Source organism: Psammomys obesus, unplaced genomic scaffold (assembly GCF_907164565.1).
Source record: "Psammomys obesus unplaced genomic scaffold, mPsaObe1.curated_primary_1811, whole genome shotgun sequence".
In the NCBI taxonomy this organism is placed as follows: Eukaryota; Metazoa; Chordata; class Mammalia; order Rodentia; family Muridae; genus Psammomys; species Psammomys obesus.
In genome coordinates, this window is record NW_026596131.1 from 15,441,766 (window position 1) to 15,466,768 (window position 25,003).

Here is a 25,003-nt window from a genome sequence, read left to right on the forward strand (position 1 = left end):
CCGCGGTCGTTTTTATACCTTCCCGCGCGGAGGCAACGGAAGGGCGGGGCGCCTCGTGATTAGGTGGAGAGGGGCGAGGGCGAGGAGGGGGCGGGGCCTGCGCGCCACACCCGCGGAGGCCGGAAGATCCCCGGCGTCGGCGGCGTCCTGGCGGGCGGGGCGGGTCGCTGGGTCGGATCTCTTTGCTGGAGGGCTTCGCCTCCGAACGAGCTGGAGGCCGCAGCAGGCAAGTTAGTGACTGTCGCTCCTGACGCCTCACCTCTTTAAAAGCAAGGCCCTGATGCAGAGGGCTTTTTGTTTGTCTGTTTTTGTTTTGTGTTTGGATGCCCTCGAACCCAGTGAGATCGCTGTGGGGGGAGAGGCGAGTGCCACCGCGCCCGGCTACTTGGGTGCAGATCCCTACAGCCATCCTTAAACGTGGCAAAGCAACGCTTCCAACGGGCTCTCCTTCTTCCAAGAAAAGTATGTGCGTCCTTTTGTCGGGGCGCAAGAAATGCTGGCTGATGCTGTTCTTGGCGAGTCTATCGCGCTCCCTCACGCGGCTCCTTGAAGCGCTTCGCACTTGCTGCAGCCCCCGACTTTAGTGGTCAGGTGCTGTGGTACTACATACTAACGTTAGCCGTGCGATCCTCTTCCCTCAGGTCACTCTAGCTGCTGCCATGAAGGTGAAAATTAAGTGCTGGAATGGTGTGGCTACTTGGCTCTGGGTAGCCAACGATGAGAACTGCGGCATCTGCAGGATGGCGTTTAATGGCTGCTGTCCGGACTGTAAGTGCCTCCCTCTGTGCTCTCAGAACGTCGGCCTGCCCCGCCAGCCATTTAACGAAAGAAAGCTGACAGGAAAGCAGCAGAATAATTCAAGCCCGCTTGAGTATAAAGACCCTAACCAGCGTGGTGGCAGATACCTGTAGTAGCAACAGGGGGTACACAGAGACTGGTCTTTGCCAGGGCTTGGCGGCTCAGACCGCAGACCCTGAGCAGCTCGTGGGGGGCTGAGACAAGAGGATCTTGAGTCTGAAGTCTGCCTAGGCTGCAGAGTGATAATCTGACATTCCCTTAGCCCCTCCAAATAGTACTTTCAGTGTGAATTTTCTCAAAATAAAGCAGAACAAAGTAGGACACCCCTGCCCAGCACATTGAAGTTCACACAATGATGACCGTGTTACCATGTTTGCTGGGCTTTGGGGTAAACTTTAAATAGGTGCTTATAAACTATAAGCACACTCTAGCCTTGTCTTACAAACTTGTAGCATTTTTTTTTGTTCCAACATCTGTCCCCTAATGTCTTATTATTGGGGTTTGAGCCAGACTCAACACCTCAGTATTCTTGCTCTTTCACCTCTTGAATGCAGATGGCCTCTTGTTTTCAAGATACTTGAATATTAGGATCTTAAAATGTGTTCTGTGGACTGCAAACAGCCTTACACTTTTTTTTGTTGTTCCTATGTCCTCAGTATGTCATGTGAGGTAGAAATGTTTGATTACACTGAGGTGAAAGATTTATCTTATTTTTCTTTTTGAGACAGGATCTCCTTATGTAACCGTGGCAGTGATCCTCTGCCAGTGATCCTCCGCCTTCTCCCTCCCCCCTCCCGTAGTGCTGGTATTAAAGGCTTGTGCGGCTGGGGCTGGCTGAGTCAATCATGTTGATGTAATTAAAGAGGTGTAAGTGTCTTAGGAAGTTGTAGGTTTCATCTGTTTCCTGATTAGTAACTAAGCAACAGGTCTAGCAAATGTAGATTTGTTGTTTTGTTTTAGTTTCTTGAGACAAAGTTTCACTGTGTATCCCTGGCAGTTTTGGAACTGGCTCTATAGATCTGGTTGGCCTGGAAGTCACTGAGATCCACAAGCCTCTACCTCCTGAGTGCTGGGATCAAAAGCGTGTGCCTCCATTGACCAGCACAGGTATAGATTTTATTAAGAAAAAATGGGAAGAAACTACCATGAGTGTGAAGGGTTAGGGGGAAAATACTCTATAAGTCAATTTCTTATTTAATGGTACTGGGATTGAACATGGGCCTTTCCTGCAGAGAGCTATGCAAGCTCTCTGCCCCTGGGCTGTATTCCCAGCTCTTTTTCTGTTTTTGTTTTGAGATAGGTTTTACTGAGTTGACCAGGATTGTCTTGAACTCACTGTCTAGTCTTTGTTTCTCCTGTGTGAGCCTCTAGAACAGCTGGCTAGTCCAGCTGCTCATTTTTTAAAATCACCTTCAGAGTGGCTGTGAGGCACAGGCCTTCAGCCTCAGCACTGAAGGGGCAGAGCTGATCTGGATCCCTGTTAGGTCTGGTGTATGTAGTGAGCTCTGTGCCAGCGAGGGCTACTTAGTGAGATGCATACCCCTTTTAAAAACAAACAAACAGAAAACCCAACCACATTAACAAAAATCATCCTTAAGATTCTTACTATTATGTCATTGAAGCTGCGCCCACAGTGGAAAGCTGCTTCCATAGAACCTTCACTGATGTGCTGAATGCAGAGATTCCCCTACCTGGGCTTAGAAACTTCTCCCCTCTAGAGTCTATAAATGTGAAAAATGTTTTATTTGTTTTGCTGACTGCTGTTGGGTCATTTGTCCCAGCTTTCCATGCTGTAAGTGGAGAAAGGACCCGAATCTCTTATCAAACCTGGAAGGAATCTTTATTTAAAAGTGCCACAGATATCACTCCGGGAGGCAGAGTCAGGAGGATTGCTGTGTGTTCAAGGTCAGCCTGGTCTACAAAGTGAGCCTACGACAGCCAAGGCTACACAGAGAAACCCTGTCTCAAACAAACAAAAAGTGTTTCTAGGGACTGGAGAGATGGCCTAGTGGTTACGAGCACTGGCTGCGCTTTTAGAGACCCTGATTCAATTCCTAGACATATATGACAACTCACAACTGTCTTATCTGTAACTCAAATTCTAGTAGATCTGACTTCCTCACACAAACACCAAATGTACATAAAAATAAAAGAAAAACTAGTTTTGTTTGTTTGTTTGTTTGTTTGTTTTAAATGCTTCTAGCTTCCATAACACTAGACTGTTAACTTTGTAAAACTTTCTAGGAAGATTTCTAGCAACTCCCACCTTCAGGCAAAGGGTGGATGTTGAGTCTGTAGATTGAAGGTGGCTCTTCTGGCCCCAGGCCACTGAGCTCTCTGTTCTTGCCTGAGCATAAGTGACCCCACACATGGGCTGCAGAACCGAGGGCTGTCCAGAGAGCATTCTAGGTGGCCAGGAACTTAGTGCTTACGTGTGGGGAGTACACTCAGGCTGGCTGACTGTCTTTTTCTTTTTTTAAAGCTTTTGAAGACAGGCTCTCTCTGTGTAGCCCTGGCTGTCCTGGGCTTACTTTGTAGATCCATCTGCCTCTGCCTCCCTGAGTGCTGGGATAAAGGCATCCACTGCCGTGCCCAGCATGGCTCAGGCTTTTAACACAGTGCTTGCTAGCCAGCGCTAATGAGTGGAAAACTTAGTCCATCCCACTCACGGGTGTATTTAAATGAGAGGGAGAGTGTTGGACAGTCCATTGTGTTTTCTGGACGGGTTCTATGGCACCAGATTTCTCACAGAGTAAACTCCTATGCAAGTTAAGTTACTAAGGCCATAACAAATCTGTTCCAGGGCCCAGAGGCCTTTATGGTAGAACAGTCTTGTCAAGAGGTGTTTTGATTAAAAAATAATCTCATCAAGGCACTAGCAAATCCTTGCGTGACTCATGCTCGGTGCATCAGCATGCGCAAGTCCCCCAGCTTGCTGCCTGGAGGGACACTGTGAGAACAAGACAGCACCTTCCCAGCATGACTACCCACAAATGGGCTGGCGCAGTTGTATGCTGGCTGGGTCAAGTCTAATTAGGAGAGGATGATGTAAGCAGAGTTCTGAAGTTAGGAGCCATTGGTGGTCTCGCACACCTTTGATCCCAGTGCTCAGGGGGCAGAGGCAGGCGGGTATCTGAGTTTGAGGTCTACAGAGTGAGTTCTAGGACAATACAGAGAAATCCTGTCTTAAAAAACAAACAAACAAAGAGGTGGAAGAAAGAAAGACTCGGTGGGGCTGAGCACAAATATGACAGACATAGGGCTGGTACCTCGGATGCACTGGGTGTGGGGAGGCGTGGCTCTTTGATCCAGGGCCAATACTGATGTGGGACAGGACTGAAGGTGTCCTGTGCTCCACTTTCTTCAGGAGGGTTTTCTAGTGGAAGTCACAGACACCTGTTTTTGAACAGGGTCTCATGTCTCTTGTATCCAGGGTTGGCATTAAAACCCTTATGTATCTGAGTATGGCCTTGAATTCCCGATCCCATTCCAAGTGCTGAAATTATCCAGTTTTGCAAGACTAGGGGGCAAATGCAGGGCTTCGTGTGTTCTAAGCAACCATCCTATCAGTTGAGGTACATTCCCTGCTTCCCCATTTGTTTGCTTTTTAATTTTATTAAAAAGAAGATTATAGGGGCCGAAGAGATGGCTCAGTGATTAAGAGCACTGGCTGCTTTTCCTGAGGACCCAAGTTCAGTTCCTGGCACCCACATGGCAGCTCACAACTCTGTGTAACTCCTAGTTCCAGGGGATCTGACACCCTCACACAAGCTCACATAAAATTAAATTATCTAAAAAAAAAAAAAAAAAAAATTAGCTGGGCATGTTGGTGCACGCCTTTAATCCCAGCACTCAGGGAGGCAGAAGCAGGTGGATCTCTGAGTTTGAGGCCAGCCTGATCTACAGATCCAGTCCAGGACAGCCAAGGCTACACACACACACACACACATACACACACACACACACACACACACACACACACACACACACACACACACACACAAACTCTGTCTCTAAAAACTGTCTCCAAAATAAAAGAAAATATTTATCTGTTTTTGTTTTCTGTGTATGGGTGTTTTGCCTGAATGTATTTCTGTATTTACCACATGCTTGCAGTGTCTGGAGAAACCAGAAGAGGGTGTCAGATGTGCTGGAACTGGAGTTACAGATGGCTGTCAGTGCTGTGTGGTAGCTGGGAACTGAACCCTGGGTCCTGGGCAAGATGAGCAAGTGCTCTAACTGTTGTCTTCAGACCTGCTGATTGGGATAGGGACTTTGTCCATTGTGCTTGGGCCTTCTCCACAGAGAAAGTGTTTCCAGCCCTGCAGCGGCCTGCAGCCTGTGTCCTCATAGGAGTTGAGATTTGGGTGAAAAAGAGAAGGGAGCGCGTGCTAATGACAAGCCTCATCAGCAGCTGCGCTGCACACACCTGTGTCCCCAGGCCCATGTAGTGCAGGAGATCTCCGGTGTTCTGGACGGAGCTTCCCCGTTCCAGGATTTCTTAATGAGAGCAGAGAGTTCCCTGCTAAGGCTGTGATCTTGGCGCCTTGCCTGTTACTGTCACCTCTGATGGGTGTTACAGGACAGTTTTCCAAGGAAGGGTTGAGAGAGGGGCTCTGGAGACTAGTGGGCCAGGCCAGGCCACCTCCCCTCTGAGGACAGTTCCCGTGCTGTAGAGGAAGTCAGTGCAAGTCCCTTGTGCAGTGGGCCGTGCCTGGGAATGGTTTGGGTCGCCCTGCTGCTTCTGCCTGCTGTGAATAGGAGGCCGGAGCTCTGGCCCGCGGAGCGCTGGCTGTGGGCCGGCGCCGCTGTCCTGGCGCGTGCTCCGTGTGTGCTCTCTCACCCCCGGGCTCCCCCTGCAGGTAAGGTGCCCGGCGACGACTGCCCCCTGGTGTGGGGCCAGTGCTCACACTGCTTCCACATGCACTGCATCCTCAAGTGGCTGAACGCGCAGCAGGCGCAGCAGCACTGCCCCATGTGTCGCCAGGAGTGGAAGTTCAAGGAGTGACGCCCGCGCCGCGCCGCGCCGCGCCGCGCCCCTCTCCCAGCACTGTGCTAGGCCCAGCGCCTTCCCTGCCCATCACCACATACGGCATCCGAGTCCCCATCGCACAGTGGCACCCAGCGACCTGTCTCTGTACTGCAGACAAGGATGCTTTTTGTTCGGCTGAGACAAGGTTGAAACAAGGACTGGAGCTTCACTTGTTCTTTTGTTTTTCCATCACATCATTGACATTTTTATTCAATAAGTAAAACTCATTAAAGTTGTGAGCCTTGCTGGAGGCCTCTGGTTGTCTGTTCTCTTGACATATTGATGCAGCAATGTTTTGTTATGAAAACTCTCATGAATAAACATGTTGATGAAATATCTGCCAAATCCTTCATCATAACCTGAGTCACAACTTAGAAACAGGAGGAGTAGAAGGGTGTGGGGCAGGGCCAAGCCGGGCAAAGATTGTGTCAAGGGGGCTGGCAGGGGCACAGCCATCAGCTGCCCTAATCGGGTGGAAGTTCCAGGATCTTTTCCCATGTCAGCCCTAGCTAAGTGAAGTTGGCTCTTCAGGAGCCGTGCTGGTTGAAGGAAGAGAAAGCTGCCTGCCTCAGGCACTGGTCGTGCCCGGATGGTCTTTGGAGACTACTGCAGCAAGCTGTTCACAGTCCTTTGCCTCTTCCTCAGACTGAAGGGCAGATCTAGTGTGGGAGGGTGTGGGTTCTCTGCTGTTTTAGGAAGGGCAGCCCTTTGGAAACTCCTTTATAGCCTACAGCTGGGGATTATCAGCCATTGGGGGAGCAACAGCCCGTCCCTAGGGTGTCCTTCTCCTGGGTGGAAACCAATTTAGGCTGCTCACCTATCCTCACACTCTGCCCAGTGAACACTGGCACTGCACGTGGCTCTGCCGCCGGGGGAGCGCACCAGCTGGGTCAGGGCTCCGGGCCGTCTCCATGTTTGCTGCCTGCGAGGATTGCTGCCCACTCTGTGGTTCCCTTGAGGTGCTCTGTAGAGGGTTTTAATCTGGCAGCATGGCTACTCTAGCTGCAGTACAGACACGCCTTAGCACACACCCTTAATCCCCAACAACAAGGTAAAGTTAGTGGGCAGAAGAAGCAGGCAGATGGGAGTTGGGTTGAGTCAGCGAGTGGGGAGGCAGTGCAATGGAGTTGAGTTTGTGGGATTCAGAGGCTGAGAGAGAAGTCAGATGGAATCAGTCATCTGAGAGGAGTTTGAGTTGAACCAGCCAGCCAGAGTTCATAAAGAGTTAGAAAGGGTGAGCATATTCAGCAGTAAACCTCAGTAGGGTTTCTCTGTGCCCTCTTTTCTAGCGCACCTGTGCCCACCCTGCCCGCCAGGGACTATGTACTGTTCATGCTCTGGCCCCTGCACACAGCACATACTCTGTCACATGTTACCACTCTGTGTCCATTATTTGAACTACTGTTTGGGAAGTACAAGCCAAGAAGGCTCCTAGGCCACAATCCCTGGGGTAGAGTGGGCAGGGCAGTTTGTCCTGGGGTGTGGACATGCTTGCTCAGGTTTTCCTGAAGGTTGGAGCCTGAGTTTGAGTCCTCTGAAGGACAAATCCAGTAGCAGAGCCTTCCACTGAAACAAACCCTGCCTAGTACTTGGGAAGGTGAGGTAGGTGTTTCCTACAAGTCAAGGGCAATCTGGGTACAGAGCGAGGCCCTACTGGTGAGCCTCAACTGAGAAAATGTCTCCATGAGACCAGGCTGCAGGCAGGCTTATCGGACATTCTCTTTCATCTTCCCTTTTTAAAGATTTATATTTTGTGTGTGTGTTTCCCCACAGGCATGTCTGTGCACGCACCACACACATTCCCTCAGCGCCAACAGAGGCAGAAGCAGGCATCTGATCCCCTTATAGTTAGAGACAGGGAACCATTGGGTGCTGGAAATCCAACCTGGGTTCTCTGGAAGAGCAGCCAGTGTTCTTACCTGCTGGGCCATCTCTCTAACCCGAAAAAATCAATTAATTCGTGACTGATCAGAAAGGGCGCAGTCCTCTGTGGGTGGTGCCGTCTGGGATGGTGGTGCTGGGGTCTACAAGAAAGCAGGCCGAGCAAGCCATGAGGAGAACGCCAGTAAGCAGCAGGCATTCTTCCATGGCCTCGGCCTCAGCTCCTGCCTCCAGGTTCCCTGTCTGAGTTCCTGACTTGACTTTCTCCAGTGGACTATGACTCAGGATAGTAAAATAAAAACAAAAAGCAAAACAACAAAACCCTTTCCTCAGCCAGGCATGGTGGCACACGCCTGTAATCCCTGCAGTCTGGGGGGCAGAGGCATGGGGATCATTTTGTGTCCAAAGTCAGCCTGGTCGTAAAAGCTGTACAGGTCAGCCAAGGCGACACAGAGAACTGTGTCCTGAAAAACCAATCTAAATTAAACCACAAAACAAACAAAAAACCTTCTTCCCTCCCCAAGTTGTTTTTTTTTTTTTAATTTATCTACTTTTTAAACATTTATTATTATTATTATCATTTATTACAATTTATTCAATTTGTATCCTGGCTGTGTCCCCCAAGTTGTTTTTGATCATGGTGTTTCATCACAGCAATAGTAACCCTGATTAAGATGGCTCCACATCCCACCCTTGCACGTTGAAACCTCCGGTCAGTAAGTCTTGGACGTGTAAGAGGCTATGTATGTCTCTTCAGGAAGGGAGAAACTGGCCTCTGCCTGCCTGTGACAAGGGTCCTCAGACCTGGAAAGCTAAGAACTCCCACTCATCTTCCTTGCGCGGCCTCCTTTGCCCCTCCTCCTGGTCGCGTTCCCCTGGTCCCCCTCCCTCCCTCCCTCCGTCTCCACCCCTGCCCCCACTGCAAATAAAAAGCCAGCCCTGGTCGCAGACTTCAGACCATCCCTCTGCTCCTGCCTCTCAGCCCCATGGCCCGCTGTAGGACGCTGGTGGCCGCCGCCCTGGCGCTGCTCCTGCCGCTCCTGCAGCCTGGCCTTGCGTGGCACAAGCCCGCGGCGGGACCCCACAACTACGCCGTGGGCCGCGCCGCGGGGCTCCTGTCGAGTTTCTACAGGCTCCCGTCCACCAGCCGCTCCAGCTCCCCAGCCCTCCCGGTCGGAGCTGGACCCCTGCGCGGCGTGGAGATGCACTCCAGCCTACGGAGCCTTGTGAGTGCAAGCAGGCGGTGGGTGGCGGGAGCTGGTGGGGCAGGGCCGGGCCCTCAGCCTCCACCGCCCACCCAGGCCCTGTGTGTCAAAGACGTGACTCCGAACCTGCAGAGCTGCCAGCGGCAACTCCACAGCCAAGGGACTTTCCAGTGTAAGGCGGATGTCTTCTTGTCGCTGCACGCGGCTGAATGCCAAAGCTCCTGAGCCCCGAACCCCCGCCTCGCTGCCTCGCCGCTGTGGTGGGTAAACTCCCCACCCCTCCTGCCTGAAGCAGTGAAGGCCCTGTGTGGGGCTGGCTCCCATGGCCCCCAACTCCCCCTCCACGCTCCATAGCAAACGGTTGAAAATAAAGAAGCAGAAACTGTCTGTAAGGGTTGCTGCTGCGGTGATGGGTGCCCCTGGCCGAGCGGGGGTGGGGTGTATGTGTTTCAGTCTCTAGCCACTCTTCCACAAAGCCAGGAAGGGGACGGTGTCCCCACCCGCTTTCACGGGGTCTGCACAAGCGCTGGGCACAGATATTTCCTAGCAGGCCATCTGAACCAACCCTGAGAATCCCCAGGCCCTACCGTTCCCGTCCCCCAGTCTTCAGAGCCAGCCAAGCAGCCCAGGCTCCGGGCTTCTGGGAAGCCCTGCTCTGTGTCCTGCCACATCCCAGCTTCTGGGATCCCTGCTACTCCCACCCTCACCTTGTTTCCACCCTGTAAAGACCCTGAAGGACTAAGCTCACGGCTACTGTGTCCAACAAATTAAAGAGGACAGGGAGGTCTGCAGATCCAGAGCAAGGATGCCCCGAGATCCAGCCACAGGGCTGGGTACCAGGCTGGCCTGGCCTTGTCCAGAGGGACCACAGGACTCTGTCCTGCCTGGTCCACCCCTCACATATTCTGGAATCTGGTGGGCAAAGAATATGTGGGCAGCTGTTGAGTCCTGCCCACAGGAGACACAGGCGGAAGGCACGTGCTTCGGCACCTGAGCTCCGGTCTGGGACCCCGAGCCTGCTGTTCACGGTTTCCTCCTCTGCATGCTGCTCTGATCAGCCACGACTCCCCCAGAGGCCACAGGTGGCACATGGGCACGGCCGAGGCAGCAGCACACTGAGGTGACTGCTCAGGCTATTTTACAGCCCTGAGACCCTGGTGTAGGCACTGCCCCATTCTGGGGAGGCAGCTGTAGGAAGGAAGGCTTAGCTTGGCCCAGGCTGGAGGTCTACCCCTGCTCCAGATCCCGACTCTAGGTCTGAAACATTCACAAAGGTGTCTTGCCTTAAAGGGAGGAGAGACAGAAGTCAGGCCTGCCTGCTTCAGCAGCTGTCCAGACATGGGGCAGGAGAACACCACCACAGTCCTTGTTTGAGAGGAGGCAGGGCCTCACCACTCTGTTGGTGGCTTCCCTGGGAAGCCAGTCTTCCCTACATGGAGCCACCAAGAGGCAGCTAGAGGAGCCCCGGCGACTGCTGGACTCCAGGCAGACCCGCCAGGGTCCCAAGACCTAGAGCCTGTGCTCTGTGGGAGAGCCAGGCCACCCGTGCACGCTGCCTGGCCTGGCTCCTCCCCTTCTCTGAGAGTTCTTGCTGTGGAGGGGGTGGACGGGTTTCCCGCCTCTTACCAGGGCCAGGAGCGCACAGGCTTTATTCACTTGAGCCACAGAGATTTACAGCAGCCACTGAGGCACAAAATGAACCAGGAAGTCTGTGCAGAGGACAGCCATGCTGGCCCAGCCGGTCGGGGCCATCTTTTAGGAACCAGGGACTAGAACGTGCCCCAAGGTAGAGGGTGCCCACTTGCAGGGTGACCCAGGACAAGAGGGCCCCAAAGTTATCCCTGTGTTCGTTTCACCAAGGCTGGGTGGGCAGATACTCAGCTTCCACTCAGGCAGGAGGGTGTCCCCGGCCAAGACGGGGGCAGTGGCGATTGGAACCCGTGATGCCAAGGACACGTGGCAACACTCCTTCAGTCATGGGCACCTTCTGCCTGTCCTGTTCGTGGGCTGCCTCCCTGTGCTGCCACTGGCTCTGAGCAGCTCAGTGGAGGGGCTGGGGGTCTGCGGCAGGATGGGCACCCCCAGGCAGGCGGAAACAGCACCCTCCAGCAAGGCCGGCTTCCTTCCGAAGTGTGCGAGCTGGCGCCGAGACACAGAAGCAGAGCGGGGCGGGGAGAGAAGAGGTGGGCCCAGGACGAGGGCGAGAAGGGCACCTTCCAGGCCAGAAGCTAGGTAGTGTGGCCCACAGGCTGTGCCTCCTGCTGCCTCCTGGCCTCCAGAAAGGCTAATTCCTTGGCTTCTTTCTTCTGATTCCGTGCTTCATATTCCAACCTGGGGCCAAACAGGTATCAGCTGGGTCTTCAATACAAGGAGTTACCCAGTGCCAACCCAGCCAGAGGGGGGAAGGGAGCACACCTGTTCTTGATGATCCTCTGCACAATCAGGTCTGTAGTGAGGTCACTGCCGCTGTCAATCTGACAGAAGATGCCTCTTCTCTTGGGCTCCTGGAGGCCTCAAAGAGAAGAGAAGAGGAAAGTGAGAGCCCTCCTGACTGCAAAGACACCCTCAGATGCCCGTCCACCACGGAAGACCAATACTAGCAAGGATAGGGTGCCTACTTCCCGGCCCAGGCCGAGGCAGCCCACCTGATAGGGGTCAGAGCCATCCCTGTCAGGCACAACTTCCGTCTTCCCGTGACACACTAGGTCTACCTGGGGAGGGAGGAGGGTCAGGAGTCATCATCAAAGAAGCTGTGGCAGCACTGACAAGCATGCAGGGCTAGCCCAGACGGAGGGAAGCTGGTCCTGGCAGACCCAGGCAGGAGCCCCTGGGAAGCCTGCACCATGTTCTGCTCAGCCAGCCTCACCTTGAAGTGACCCAGGAGCTCTGCTGTGACGGAGTACGGCGCCCCAATCACCACTTCTGAAACATACTGCAGAGACAGGCCAGTGAAGCGCCTCCCTTAGCCCCGAAAGCCAGCGCTGCAGGGTGCAGAGGCGGCTCGGGGAGCCGGCAGGGACAGGCAGCCAGGCTGGGGCCTCAGACCTCTTCAGTACGGGACAGAAACTGCACCGGCAGGCCCCAGCCGCCCCCCGCCCACAGCACTGGCCAGATGGACGCCCCGGCCTGGCGCACTCACCCGGCAGGCCAGCACGCTGAGGGTCCGCTCGTGCAGGTTCATGATGGGGTAGTTCTTGCCCTTGTACCGGTTGACTTCCTAGGGCCAGTGAGTTTGGCTCAGCTGGAGGACCTCTAATGAAGGGCGCCTTCCCTCCCAGCTGGCCTTCCAGGGCAGAAGCTGCGAAAGCGCCCCCTCTCACAGCAATACCCGAGCCAGGGCTGCCCTGGACTCCAGAAGAGAACCAAGCTTGCCTTCACCAGACACCTGGAGCCTCATTCCGAGAGAGCGAACCTGCACCCAACCCTGACCCGGCAAGGCCCCACGAGGGACCCAGGCCCCACGCTGGCGGGGTGCTGAGCAGCAGCAGCAAGGCAGAGACCTGGTCAAAGTGGAGGCCGACAATGACGTAGGGGCTCCTGGCCAGCTTGTGCACCTCCTCCAGGAAGTCCACGTGCCCGATGTCTGTATCCAGATTAAGAAACAGTAACGAGCAACCCAGCACTTGCATGGTGGAGGCAGGAGCACTGCAAGTTCTAAGTCAGCCTGGACTACACAGGAAAATTCTGTCTCAAAAAAGCAAGACCTGGGCTGGAGAGAGGGCTCAGAGGTTAGGAGCACTGGCTGTTCTTTCAAAGGTCCTGAGTTCAATTCCCAGCAATCACGTGGTAGCTCACAACCATGCCCTCTTCTGGCGTGCAGGCAAAATGATGTATAAATAATAAATAAATAAATAAATCTTAAATGAAAAAAAAAAAAAAAGCAAGACCTGGGGCCACAGCTCAGCAGTAGATCTCCTGCCTCAGATACACACAGCCCTGGGTTCCATCCCCAATCCCATGAAAGGAGAAAACAACAACAAAAAAGAGCAGCAGTAACAGGCTACCATGGGAGAGGCTTTGCCCTCAACAGCCTGTCCCCAGGGGATTCCTGCTACTCTCCCTAATAAGGGCTGCACCGCTCTGACCCAGCTCCACCTGGAGCCTCGGAATCTGTGAGTTCCCCTGTGGCGGGAATTCGGGGTGGGAACGCGGGGCGGCAGGAGGATACGGAACAGGTCAAAGGCACCGGCCACATAGATCACTGTCTCCCCAGGCTGGGGCTCCTTCCCAGAAGCAAACTGGATGATCTTCTGGGAGGTCTGTAGAAACTGGGACACTCCTGTCCAGGGGTTCTGACCCCCAGGGCACTGTCAGCCAAGAGAAGGAACCAGTCAGTGGTAGGAACCTCTGAGAGTGCCCCTCACCCGGCACCCTCCCAGGGTGGCTCTTCTGAGCCCAGGGTTCCCTGTGCCCCTGTCACAGGTGTGGGTGATGGGAGCGTGTGCAAAGAGCAGTGCAGGCTGGACTCCCCAACCCCTGCCTGTAGATAACCCAGCAGCACAGCCAGGGGCTGTGTCCAGGCAGGCCCTTGGGGCAGGGACGGGACACACCATGGCAAGGCCAAGCAGGACCACTGTAGCTAGCAGGACTGTGGCGCCACCGGGTGGCCACAGAGGATACTGCAGTCAACACCAGCTCTGCCTGGCAACACACCACCGTGAGCAGGCGCAGAGCCCAGTGGCAGGCAGACACAGCCCTCCGGGGGACCCGGCACCCTGAGGCCACCATCTGGTCACCTGGGAGGAGACTTCTGAGGAAAGTGTGTCCCCGGCAGGTGTCGGGTGAGGGGGCTACAAAATGAGAGAGGGCCAGGCCATTTGGTTAGATGCCACCTGTAGGTGGGCAGTCCTTGCTCCTCCTCCTTGCTGCTGGGACTGGCCACCTCTCGCCTGTCCTCCCTCCCAGCGTCCACCTGCTGGCCAAGCCTGGTCAGTGCTGGGAAAGGGAGGGAGGAGGGCAGCTGGGGAAGCCTAAGCCGTGTGGCGGGGAGCGCCTCGGAGGCTAGTTACATGTCAGCTCTGTCTCTTAGCGCACAGCGAGCCAGGCGGTACTCACCTTGCCAAAACTGTCGGCATATTCTCGGTACTCGGAGGACATCTCCTGCACACAAGGGGAAGAGGCTAAGGGACCTCTCCCTCCCGACTGCCAGCCCCAGAGCCCACCGAGGGTCGGGCAGGGAGAGAAGCAGGGTGAACCCAGTGGTGCTCAGGGGTGGCCTCCTCCCTGCTGTGTCTGCAGCCCCAGAGCGGTACCCCAGACCCCCTTCCTTTGGACTCACCTGGCTGCTGTGGTGGGCCTTGGTGACCAGCAGCATGCGCCCCACGAGGTCTGTGGTGGACACACCCTGGGTACGCTTGCACTCTCTGGGACAGAGGTAAGGTGGAGGTTTTCATGCAGAACACACTCCCGAGGCTCTGCTATGGGAGAACCCACCCGGGACACACCTAACCTAGTGCCCCCAACAGAAGACGGGATTGGGGCGGTGACACAGCAGTGACAGAGGAGAGGGCGGCTCAACTGTACAGTGTATCAGCAGGTGGGGGAGGCAGGCTGCACCTAGGACACGGCAGCTCGACAGCTCGGGTCTCCAGACACTGTTCCCTCTGGCCCCCGACACCCGGGCCCTACACCCTGCTGTACATTCTCCGCCAAGGGGATTCCTGGCTGCCCGAACCCTGCAGGAACCACTGGCCACAGCTGGCTCCTTAAAGTACAGTTAATTAAAATAAAAAGCCCATTCTCCAAGGGCACCGGGCGCTGCGGGGTGTGTGGATTCCCTACGAACAGTGCTGGTCAGGAGTGCCGCCAACCTGCAGAGCTATGCCTGGCAGCACTGTCCGGATGCCCTGGCACACAGCTTCCGTCCTCCACCTTCCAGTCCTGACCGTGGGCCCCAACGCCTTACAGGTTAAGTCCAGGCAGCAAGGAGGGCTAGGAAGGGGCCTACTTCAGCACCATCCCCTGCACCCACCTGTACCTCCCGGCCTGCTTCACTTCCTCATAGGTGTCTCGGCCATCTGCTGTCAGCGTGATGTCATCTGGGGGTGATAGGCACACAGAAAGGGATCTGTTTTTTTATGTTCAGGGAGAAGATCTTGTTCTGTAGCCCAGGCTGACCTGGAACTTTTGTTTGTTTTGGTTTGGTTTTTTGAGACAAGGCTTCTTTGTATAGTTCTGGCTGTCAGAGATCCGCCTGCCTCTGCCTCCCGAGTGCTGGGATTAAAGGCGTGCCCCACCACCGCCAGGCTGACCTGGAACTTTCAGTGCCCAGCTTCAGCCCCCTCAGTACTAAGATGGTAGCTATGTGCTATCACACTGGGCTCATAAACAAGGACTCTGAACTCAGGGTGTCCTGGGGACCAGAGCACGCCATCCGCAGGCCACCCGGTCTTTTTTGTACCATTGCTGTGGGGGACGGACCCCGTGCTTTCTCTCATCAGCACAGGATGAGATGGGACTAGGGGCCTCTCTGAGAAGCTGTCAACAGGTCCGCCTGCCCAGCCCCCACCTCAAGGCCCCGCCCACTCACTGCCATGAACACAGAAGTCACAGTTGTACTTGTCCAGTGTCTCCAGCGTGGTGACGTAGGGAGCAGCGGGCACCACCTCATCCACCCACTTGATGGCCTGTACCATCTTGTACCTCTCCTCCTGGGTAAACACTGGTGGCCCCTTATGCTTGGCAATCTCCTCTGGGGACAGAGAAAAGAGGAAGGATGGAACGGGATGAGTGACACCCAGCTCCCAGGCCCTGTCCCTGGAGCCTCTGCCTCAAAGCTGACAGGGAAATAAACACACTGGTTAGCCCAGCATTAGCCCCCAGGCAGGACCCACATGAGCAGCAGCGTGCTCCGGCCAGCACTCGTCCCCGCATCTGCCAGTTAACAAGGGCAGCCTACAGCTGAGGAGAGCGATTAGCGTCTTCTGTCTGGGAACAGGGGAGGGAAGACACAGCTCTGCCCAGTGGCACTGCAGCTCCCGACAGCTGGGGTTCTTACTGAACCCCGTGAGCCACCGCCGAAAAGGACGCAGGGACCCTTCCGCCCACCCTGTGCCCGGCAGGCTCGGTCAGCTGGAGTGGCCCCAGCACAGCAGCCCGCTCCTCACCGTCAGTGTGCACACCCACGATGAGGTGGTCCCCCATGGCCCGTGCCTGGCGCAGCTGGTTGGAGTGGCCATAGTGCACCATGTCGTAGCTGTGAGGACAGACAGCGCGGTCAGACCCTGTACTGGCCTGGGCGGGGAACTGGGGTCCCAGTGCAGAGCGCAGCTTTGTTCCTTTGGAAGCCCTCTGGGAAGCCCTACCCGGCTACTAACCCAGGTCCCTGTGTGTTGGGCTTACAGAAGACACACTGCTTCTCAGTTGTCTAAACCCTGGACACTGCACCCAGGGCCGGACTCGGTCACTGCCGGGTCTAGCAAGAGTGGAAAACTCAGGGACAAGGCCTCAAGCTCACTATGAAGCCAAGAATGTCCCTGAAATCTTGACCCTCCCGACTCCACCTGCTGGGATTACCACCAAAACCCATCTATTTAGTACCAGGGAATAAATGCAGGACTTGTACACACTTGCATGCACACCTGGTAGGATGCCTGCACGCTTGAATGCAAGCAAGCATTCCACCAACTGCGCTACGTCGTCAGTCCACATCTGCCCACGGGGCAGCTTGTACCCTAAACAAGAACCATATCCCTAGAGCGACACGCCACAGGCAAGCTTTGAAACAAGGCACAGTCCTAAACTGGGAGCAGACTGTGTTCTGTCTACCCTGAGACCAGTGGCCCTGCCCTCCCGCCCCCGTGGCCTGGCTTAGCTATCCGAGGGAACAAAGCGCCTGTCACCTGGTTCTGGAGCTTTTCTCCCCAAATCTAGGTCTGACAACAAGGACGCTGTCAAGGTCAGAGCTACCCTGAGGCCAGCAACACACTGGGCCCTGAGGGTGTCCCGGTGTGCACTGGCCCGGCCAGGGCTGGGCCACAGGCGCTGCTCTGCTTCCTCCAGAGCTCTGGCTGTCATCAGGTGAGCGGAGCAGCCCTGTGTAGCCACCGCGTGCACAGGGTAGGAGGTGGACAATGACAACCCTGACAGGCTCCGGCACCAGGGTAAATTCTAGGCCAGCACTTGTGCCCACCAGACAGGAAGGGAAAGAAGAGGGGTCAGAGTCTGTGTCTGCGATTATTGTGGCACTGGGCCCAGGATCGTGGCAGGGCCAAGGTCATAGTCCAGTGACACGAACTCACAGCCACTGGTGGCGACTGGGGTGCAAAAGAGCAGACGGGGCCGACGTATTGCGCGGTGGGGCACTCGCCCAGCAAGTTCCCATGGATTCCATCCTCAGCACGACACCAAGACCAACAAGAAATCCACAGCGCCCAGCTCACTCCCTCCGACTGCCCCGGGGAGCCCTGGTGACCACTCCCAACCCTTCCCACCCACCACGGAGAGGCACGACGAAGGGCTGAGGACGGGAAGTTGTAAGCAGGCCACCCTCTCGGCTTGTTGACAGCCCCACGACTTTCTTAAAGCAACGTCGCGGGCTGGTTCGCTGGAGACGCTCCCGGCCTTCCAGCCCCGGCACCCTGGAAGGCGAACACCCGCCGCACTTCCGGCTTCTTGGAAGCGCACTGCCCGGTGAACCCGTGTCCGTACACCACAGTCCCACGGGACCGGAGGCAGGGCCGCCTCGTGCGGGCTCGGACCACTCCGGACCCGCCAACGGCCGGTGCGTGACCCGAGAGACCGCCCCACGCCACCGCCCCACTCACCAGCCGTCGCACCACACCCGCACGGCGCGCCGGCCCGCCGGGGCCCCCCGCCCAGCAGCGCTGGCCGCCCCGTGCCCGTTCCGGATCATGGCACCACAGGCCCCGAACGACCAGGCTGCTCCCGCGACTTACAGCACCCCGGCCCGCCCCCGACGCTTGCGTCGTGCTCACGCGGGGCTCACCCGCTCGGCGTAGCCAATAGCGTGCGCCCCCCGGGCCCCGCCCCCGCCCGGCCCCGCCCCCCGCCCCGCCCGAGCGGCCAATGGACCCTCCCGTGGGGCGTCCCGCAGAAGTGCCGCCGCGCGGTGGAGCTGTGCGGGCGCGCCTTGCCCCACGGCGTCAGCGTTCCCAGGGGCCGGCTTTTCGCGATGCTGGCCCTCGGACATTCTCCCCACTCCGTGGGGCATACAGCAGTCAGTGAGGCAGGGGAGAGGTGTTTAATAAGACTAGTTCAGACTGGAGGCTTAGATCACCTGTGCCGCACACCCAAGACAGAAGGAGGTTTCCCTAAAGTGAACACAGCAGTAACTGGTAGAAAGAGGGAGGCCCTGAGACTAGCCCGGAGTGAGGTAAGGCGGCGGCGGGCTCCTCTGCTGGCCAGGCCGGGGAACGCCGGCACTCTGCTCTCACAAAGGCCTTGGTGCCACCTTTGCACGGGGGGTGAGGAGGAGGGAGGTGTCCTTGAAGGGCAAGCCCTCAGTGGGGCGATCGCAGCAGCGCAAGGGGGCTTCCCACAAGGACAAATGGCTACCAAAAACGGTCACCGCGAAGTGCCATCAAAGAGTTCTCACTAGATCCGGCGGGGCACTCTAGCCTTCACGGTGACACAGGCCCCGGAACAAGAGTCAACGCCATCTGCAAAGTGCCAGTTGTTTACTGTTCACACCAGGCTAGGTTGCTTTCTTCCTTTTTGCGCGCTTGGCACAGCCCCTGCCAAACCAGCCGCCTAGGATGGGGGGAGCTGAGGTGGGCGGGGCACCTTGCTCTGCAGGGGGGCCCTCTTCTCGGTTTCTGCACAGTGACCTCCTACTGTGGCTGCCTTCTTCACCTGGACGGAGGGGCGTCGCCAAGGAGAAGATGGGGTCTTGCCACCTAACGGAAAGGAGAGAGCCATCAGGCTGGTCTGGAGGCCTCAGTCACATCCCTCCCAGGCATGGGAAAGCTGTCTGTGGCGCCTGTCCCTACCCCTTCCCTCTGCATCTTAATGTGGTTGGGCTTCGGCCAGTAGCAGCTTCAGAGTCACCAGACTACAGAAGGGCTGCAGGGGCTAACCTTTGTGGCTGGCAACCCAAAGGCCAGCACCAGCCCTAGAGCTGGCCTGTTTCGTGTCTCATCCCTCGGTAATGGGCTCTGCGCACGTGGCAAGTGGCAAGGGCTAGTTCTAGCCACGGATGGCTCCTGTCCAAGGATGAGTGGCTAGAACTCTGGGCCCCCGCTTTCACTTGTATGGACTGGGGTGGGTGGCCCCTTCCCCTTCCCAGACCGCATGATAGGGATGGGAGGGAAGGCCAGGGACTAGGGAGGCATGGCGCACAGACTAGACCATGAAGAAATCATGTGTCTGATTGAGATGCAGAACCATATAGTATAAACGTAAGATAAAATAAGCACTGATTTAAAAAATGAGCTAAGTTAATGTTAAAAAAAAAACAACAAAACAACAAAAAACAATACAGCACAGGAGAGGCCCACGTCACAAACACCACAAACATAACATACAAGAATTGCCAGGCCCAGAGGTGAAGGGATCCTGAATTTCTTGAACCCTTTGATTAAAAGAAGTTATTGATTTCCCCTATAAGACCCTGAAAATTCACAGAGAAAGAAAGTGTAAACTTTTCACTCAATACACACCAAGTCTAAATCATAACAAACTCTGTATCAAGGCAGTCTGCTTATACTTTCCCCAAATCTCCCCAAACCAAGGACAGCTCCTGTCTGACCAGAGCTGCAGTCAGTCCTCACCCCTCACGCTGTCCACCAGGCTGCACAGGATCTGTGGGGAAGCATTCTGCAGGGCGCACTGGCAGAACCCCTCACAGAGATTCTGAGCACCATGCCAGGCAGGGTGGAAGAGTGTGGTGGAGCCTCGCCTCAGCCAGTCCCTCTGGAGGCTCACAGAAGACAGACACAGCCCATCACACACAGGGCAGAAACGGGGCCATGCTGTACCCACTCACCGGCTGTACACGGGGATCTCCAGGCCCAGCTCATCCATGAGGAGCTGCATTACATCATCGCACTTCCCATGAAGCTTCAGGGCAGCCCAGTCATCCTTCGGGGTCCACTGAAGACAAGAAAGGCAGGTGAGGACAACTTCCCACCTTTTGCTTGTCCTCTGCAGGCTGGGCCAGCCCTCCCCAGGAACACACTTGGACCCGCACAAGACTTTCAGTGCTGGAGGTTTGGTCTGATGCTAATTACTGCCCTCTGTACAAAGCTGCCTAAGTCACTGTGCCTGACTGGCTGATTAAACAGCCTGCACCTGCGCATGGCGGAATGGGGTGGGCCTGGCTAAGGTTCCCGAGAATCCCAGGAGGAATCACAGGAAAAACAGAGAAGGAAGGAGAATGCCACCGTGGGTTGGTGTGGAGGAGGAACCGTGTGGGCAAGGAGCAAGGACTCTGAGGAGGGCGTGGATGGAGCAAACCCCCATGAAGGGTACACCACATACTCATAAGACAGTCCAACTGCGAATTAAGGTGGACGGCACTGTGTGGGGGCTGAGAGTTGAGAGAGAATGGCGAGGGGGAAACATCTGCCCAGCCCGAGGTGACTAAGGCAATTATAAAACCTGACAGGTGTCGGCATCTTACTGTCTGTGATAACGGGTTCCTGATACCATGGCGATAGGCATAGGCCGATAATAATAACATATAGCCAACAGCCATTTTTTATTCTCTACGACAAATGGTGCTCAACCACAGATGTTCTCAGCTGGCCAAAGTCAAGCCCATTGCATGAGTATAAAACATCACATGACCAAACTGAGTCCAGAAACTTCCACTTCATTTCGGGATGCAGGAATGGTACGTCCTGACTGAGGCTCTTCTGCTCTGAGAACAAGGCTCTAGGGCCACGTTACCTGCAGGTTCACGATGTAGAGTTTGGGCCGCCGGCTTGGAGGCTTTGTCATGCACCAGAGGCGGGGATACTTCTTCAGGACCTGAGGGAAGGGACAGACACGGAACAGGGCTGATGACTACGACAGCAAATCCACTGCCCGCTAACAGCTCTGGGTGGGCAGACGAGTGACATGCTCAGTCCACAGTGAGTTCACAGTATTGTGAGCACGTACCTTCAGGCTGGACCCTAAACAGAGGATTGTGTCTGCTTTGCTAGCAGCCTCAGTCGCCGCCTCCCAGTTCAGAGGCTGCCCCAATGTCCCCCTCTCCCCAAAGTGCACAATGGTATCCCGCAGCTGAGTCCCACACTTGTGGCAGGTCCGGCCTGTCTGGTGTCGGTGAAGGGCAGTGCGCTCGGTCACGTCAAACACTCGCACATACTCTCTGTTAGGGACGCAGGAGGTGCAGACCTGGGGGGAGAGGGCGCAGTGAGCGAGCCCTGCCTGGCCCCAGGCCCCAGCCCCGCAGTGCTCACCTCAATGTACATGTTCCCGTGCAGCTCGGAGATGGCGGGGCGCGGGAGCCCGCTGCGCAGGTGCAGCCCGTCACAGTTCTGCGACACCACGTGCTGCACCTGCAAAACAGCATGGCGCCACTTAGTAGAGATGGAGCCCCCCCAAGCAGAGAAGATATTCTGAGCCAGGTCTGGCCAAGGGCCAAGGTTCCCACAATGAAGCAGGAGCAGCCAGGAGGGTAAGCATCTGCACTGCTCCTGCGAGCTGGGTTGGCAGCCTGGGCCGTTGGTAGAGCCGGGGCCGGCAGGACTACCCAACTGCCTAGGGTCAACAACCTCCTGGGTCATTTTCTTTCAGAGGCTGCCCCAGAGCCCAGATCCCCTTCCCTGCTGCTTCAGCAGATCTCTGGAGGTTTCCTACAAACCTCCTCTGTAGCTAGGATGTTGTCTACAGACCCTGATACAAAAGAAATCAAATGGGAAGCTGCAGAAGAACAGTTCAGGGCTGCTCTTTCTTCTTGGAGGGAAAGAACGCAGGGAGCAAACAGGAGTCTGAGCAACTGAGGACTGCTTACCACAGGACTGACCGGAGGCGAAGCAGCTTCCCACCTGGGCACTGAGGTACAACTCTGGGCCCTTCCCAGAATTTTGTTTTTGTTTGTTTGTTTGTTTTCCAAGACAGGGTTTCTGCTTTCTCTGTGCAGCCCTGGCTGTCCTGGAACTCACTCTAGACCAGGCTGGCCTGAGCTGAGAGATCTGCCTGCCTGTGGCTCCCGAGTGCTAGAATCAAAGGCCTGAGCCACCACCGCTGACTTTCTTACCAGCTTCTGCTCATGCAGACGGGTGATGCTCATGTGGGTGAGAGTAGGCTCCGCCTCACTTAGGTCAGCAGCACTGCAGGAAATGAGGGAGGAGGTGAAAGCTGTCCAGGCAGAGGCAACTCTTGCTTGCCCATGAGAAAGCTGTGAAATGCTCACCTCACACTTCTTCCTTTCTGAAGCAGCGTCCACACTCCATTGGGGCCCCGATAATCTGGGATAGAAGCTGCCTGCACAGTTGGACAGAAAGATGCCACAGGTCCGGCAGGATATGCCACACAGGGCATGCCACATTCTAGGCTTGCCTGTCCCACCCACGGTGCCACCCACCTGCCTGACCCCAGGGGGGCTCTTTCCCTCTAGCCAGGACTTTCCTGTCCTGTCTGAGCCAGCCCACTTCCAGACTCCACAGAACCCTGCCCTACTTCAGGATCCTTTCCAGCAGGGAGCAGTGGTGTCCACATCTGTCTCTAACACTGAAGGGGAATATTGGTTAGGCTTATCAGTGTGCAAAGGTCTTCGTGTTCAGTAAGAGGAAGCACCTCTCGTTTCACATATCCTGCAGCTATCAACAGTTTTCACTCCAAATTAACATACACACGAAACCTCCACAGACAAGATAAATTAATTTCCCATGACAGAGCATTGAGGATCCAAGAGTCTGTGGCTCCTGGCTGGGGAAGCCCTGTATCTGCTGCTGCCTAAGCTTAGAGCAACACCCAGGCTGACCTGTGACCTTCAAATGGTGCTCAGAGCACGCTTGCAAGCTGCACATGTCCAGATTAGTGGAGGTGTCACCACACAGCTATGAAGGGCTGGCCCCAAACGCTTATGTCGCAGATGTCTGAGTCAGAGCTGCAAATGATCCTTATGTTGCTACTGGGCCACTGTCTGCCAAGCTTTCCCCCCTCACTGCTGTCTGTTTGTCTTGCCCCCCCCCCCAATTCCCCGAAGAGCCCTACGCAGTGCCGCTCCATCAGCAAGGCAACCCCAAGGGCACCCCAGCTCTGAGCACTGTAGTCTGACCCTTTGGTCAGTGTGCACTGCACATGTCTGTTCATGACTGGTGGCTGCTGCCTTGGTAACAAAGGTCTTCTTTCATCAAAGTGTGCCTTTGTATTTGCATTTGTACACAGGTGTGGAGATGCGACTCTCAATCAATCTCCACCTCATCTTTTCCAAACACACATGCTGCACAAGCGAGTCAGACAACAACCGTCACTTTTCTCCTTGTAGCATGTGGGTTCTGAGCACCAAACTCAAGTCATAGGCTTGGAAGCATCTGCCTGTTTATTCACTGAGCTGTCCCACTAGGCCCCTTCCCTCCACTCTCCTTTTTTTTCATGACAAGGTCTCTCACTGAACCCGGAGCTCATGGACTTGGCCACCAGGCTTCAGAAGTCTTTCTAGCTTGTCTTCCCAGTCCTGGGATTATAGGAGTGTGCCACTGTTTAGCTTTTTCACATGGGTTCTGAGCATTCAAACCCAGGTCTTCATGCTTGCACAAGCAAGCACTCTCCCAACTGAGAGCGAGCCATCTCTGCAGACCACCTCAGGGCTTCTCGAGAACAGATCATCTGATGTTCACCTCAGCAGTCACCCGTTCAAAGCTAGTTATCCCTCAGCCCAGGAAGTTCTCAGAGCCAACAGTCCAGCATTTCTCACCTGTACCTGCTCACAGGCGCGTGGCTCATACGGCTGTACAACTCTTACTGTCTTGCTTCAAGCTCGGGGCCAGGCTGGCCTAAAGACTTTGATCTTGATCTTCCTCCTCTACCAGGATCCACCTCTCTGAGTCCTGAGATTAGAGGTTTGGACTCCACACTGGTTTTGTTTGAACGTTCTTCAGGGACGGGACCAGGTGAAGGCCTGGGGCTCCAGCCTGTCTACACCATGCGGCTCAATCAACCAGTATCCTTTATGTTCTTGCAGAGGCATCAGCAGGCAGGTGGCCACTATGTCCTACCATGGTTCCATGTTTGTCTTTAACAGACTGTCACAAGTCAGTGGTTCCAAAAGTCCTTGATCTAGTTATAAATCATAATCGTCATCATGACAGTCTCTATGTAGCCCTGGCTGTCCTGACCTCCCTCTCTCTGTAGAGCAGGCTGGCCTTGAATTTACAAAGACCTGCCTGTTTCCCGAGTGCTGGGATTAAAGGCACGTGCCAGCACACTCAGCTTGTCTTGGTCAAATGTTTCTCCTCTCTGGGAACGGACACCTTGAAGTTGCTCCAAACAGTGAACTCCAGAACTGTATGGTTTGTATCCCATCAGGGGGCGCCCCGCACCCGAACCAGCCCACACGCCCTCACTCACCGTGCTGATCCCAGCACCTGTGTAGACCACCAAGTGTTTGGCATTCCGGACAGCTCCCGCCAGCTCCCGGACCTTCCTCCGCAGCTCCTCTGGGTCATCGCACACCTGACGGGAGCCAGAGCTGGTCACACTGGCCACTGGCCGCAGCCCGCCGCCCGCAGCCCACACCCCAACGCCCGCCGCCCGCGACTCGCCTCCTCCTGGCGCCGCTTGAGGCCCTCACGCCGCCGGCTCCGACCCTGCAGCTCGGTCACCAGGTCCTCGCTCTCGGCCAGCAGCCGGCCCTCCTCCGCGCTGCGCTCCGCAGCCGCCTTCCTCAGGATGCGTGACACCTGCGGACGGACGACAGGTTGAGCGACGGCGCACACGGGCGCAGGCGCGGGCACGGCGGCGGCCTACCTGGCGGAGGCGCTCCCGCTGCTGCTCCTCCCGCAGCCTCCGGACCCGCTCGGCCGCCTTGCGCTCCGAACGGCTGAGACCGCCACCGGCTGCCATCGCTCCCTGGACTGCGCTTCCGGCTTCCGCTTCCGCCTCCTCCGACAGCCACAGAGACGCATGCGCGCGCCAGGGCCACCCCACCCCTTCCGGCTCGCCCTTCCCACCCTGG

The 25,003-nt window shown here is 55.9% G+C and overlaps 4 protein-coding genes across 10 annotated transcripts; 2 read left to right on the top strand and 2 right to left on the bottom strand.

Moving 5' to 3' along the window:
* The first annotated feature begins 9 nt into the window (after window positions 1–9).
* Window positions 10–6,076, top strand: Anapc11 (anaphase promoting complex subunit 11). 4 transcript variants are annotated; one of them, XM_055592612.1, is made up of 3 exons: window positions 10–63; window positions 642–768; window positions 5,661–6,076. In XM_055592612.1, exons 2-3 carry the CDS (start codon window positions 660–662, stop codon window positions 5,804–5,806), a joined length of 255 nt encoding a protein of 84 aa, XP_055448587.1. In that variant the 5' UTR covers window positions 10–63; window positions 642–659; the 3' UTR covers window positions 5,807–6,076. The 4 variants fall into 4 exon arrangements, with proteins under 4 accessions (XP_055448587.1, XP_055448586.1, XP_055448584.1 ...); XM_055592611.1 differs by lacking the exon at window positions 10–63 and adding an exon at window positions 102–230; XM_055592609.1 differs by lacking the exon at window positions 10–63 and adding an exon at window positions 104–226.
* Window positions 6,077–8,643: 2,567 nt separating this feature from the next.
* Window positions 8,644–9,265, top strand: Npb (neuropeptide B). Its single transcript, XM_055592289.1, has 2 exons — window positions 8,644–8,937; window positions 9,013–9,265. The coding sequence occupies exons 1-2, from the start codon at window positions 8,698–8,700 to the stop codon at window positions 9,139–9,141; spliced, it is 369 nt and encodes a 122-aa protein (XP_055448264.1). The 5' UTR covers window positions 8,644–8,697; the 3' UTR covers window positions 9,142–9,265.
* A 1,273-nt stretch (window positions 9,266–10,538) lies between these two features.
* Pcyt2 (phosphate cytidylyltransferase 2, ethanolamine) lies at window positions 10,539–17,819 on the bottom strand. Of its 3 annotated transcripts, none has more exons than XM_055592286.1 (14): window positions 17,682–17,817; window positions 16,023–16,111; window positions 15,446–15,607; window positions 14,888–14,954; window positions 14,195–14,279; window positions 13,972–14,016; window positions 13,653–13,706; window positions 13,085–13,223; window positions 12,417–12,499; window positions 12,056–12,133; window positions 11,783–11,848; window positions 11,562–11,627; window positions 11,332–11,420; window positions 10,539–11,247 (listed from the first exon to the last, which is right to left on the bottom strand). In XM_055592286.1, exons 1-14 carry the CDS (start codon window positions 17,768–17,770, stop codon window positions 11,145–11,147), a joined length of 1,215 nt encoding a protein of 404 aa, XP_055448261.1. In that variant the 5' UTR covers window positions 17,771–17,817; the 3' UTR covers window positions 10,539–11,144. The 3 variants fall into 3 exon arrangements, with proteins under 3 accessions (XP_055448261.1, XP_055448262.1, XP_055448263.1); XM_055592288.1 differs by having other exon boundaries at window positions 11,171–11,247; window positions 11,332–11,428; window positions 17,682–17,819; XM_055592287.1 differs by lacking the exon at window positions 13,653–13,706.
* A 284-nt stretch (window positions 17,820–18,103) lies between these two features.
* Sirt7 (sirtuin 7) lies at window positions 18,104–24,925 on the bottom strand. Of its 2 annotated transcripts, XM_055592686.1 has the most exons (11): window positions 24,796–24,925; window positions 24,591–24,728; window positions 24,397–24,501; window positions 22,238–22,308; window positions 22,082–22,154; window positions 21,282–21,380; window positions 20,980–21,216; window positions 20,767–20,847; window positions 19,862–19,968; window positions 18,661–18,773; window positions 18,104–18,536 (listed from the first exon to the last, which is right to left on the bottom strand). In XM_055592686.1, the coding sequence occupies exons 1-11, from the start codon at window positions 24,889–24,891 to the stop codon at window positions 18,472–18,474; spliced, it is 1,185 nt and encodes a 394-aa protein (XP_055448661.1). In that variant the 5' UTR covers window positions 24,892–24,925; the 3' UTR covers window positions 18,104–18,471. The 2 variants fall into 2 exon arrangements, with proteins under 2 accessions (XP_055448661.1, XP_055448660.1); XM_055592685.1 differs by having other exon boundaries at window positions 18,104–18,773; window positions 24,796–24,923.
* Window positions 24,926–25,003: the final 78 nt, after the last annotated feature.

Bases quoted from the DNA above. Each gene is read 5' to 3' on its own strand.
- Anapc11 (XM_055592612.1), top strand. From the start codon at position 660: ATGAAGGTGAAAATTAAGTGCTGGAATGGTGTGGCTACTTGGCTCTGG. The intron at 769-5,660 runs GTAAGTGCCTCC...CTCCCCCTGCAG, and splicing joins TAATGGCTGCTGTCCGGACT to GTAAGGTGCCCGGCGACGAC.
- Npb (XM_055592289.1), top strand. From the start codon at position 8,698: ATGGCCCGCTGTAGGACGCTGGTGGCCGCCGCCCTGGCGCTGCTCCTG. The intron at 8,938-9,012 runs GTGAGTGCAAGC...CCGCCCACCCAG, and splicing joins ACTCCAGCCTACGGAGCCTT to GCCCTGTGTGTCAAAGACGT.
- Pcyt2 (XM_055592286.1), bottom strand. From the start codon at position 17,770: ATGATCCGGAACGGGCACGGGGCGGCCAGCGCTGCTGGGCGGGGGGCC. The intron at 14,017-14,194 runs GTGAGTCCAAAG...CCTTGTGTGCAG, and splicing joins AGGCCCACCACAGCAGCCAG to GAGATGTCCTCCGAGTACCG. The intron at 11,248-11,331 runs GTGTGCTCCCTT...GTTTGGCCCCAG, and splicing joins CAGAGGATCATCAAGAACAG to GTTGGAATATGAAGCACGGA.
- Sirt7 (XM_055592685.1), bottom strand. From the start codon at position 24,891: ATGGCAGCCGGTGGCGGTCTCAGCCGTTCGGAGCGCAAGGCGGCCGAG. The intron at 24,729-24,795 runs GTAGGCCGCCGC...GTCCGTCCGCAG, and splicing joins AGCGGGAGCGCCTCCGCCAG to GTGTCACGCATCCTGAGGAA. The intron at 18,774-19,861 runs GTGAGTGGGTAC...CCTTTCCGTTAG, and splicing joins GAGATCCCCGTGTACAGCCG to GTGGCAAGACCCCATCTTCT.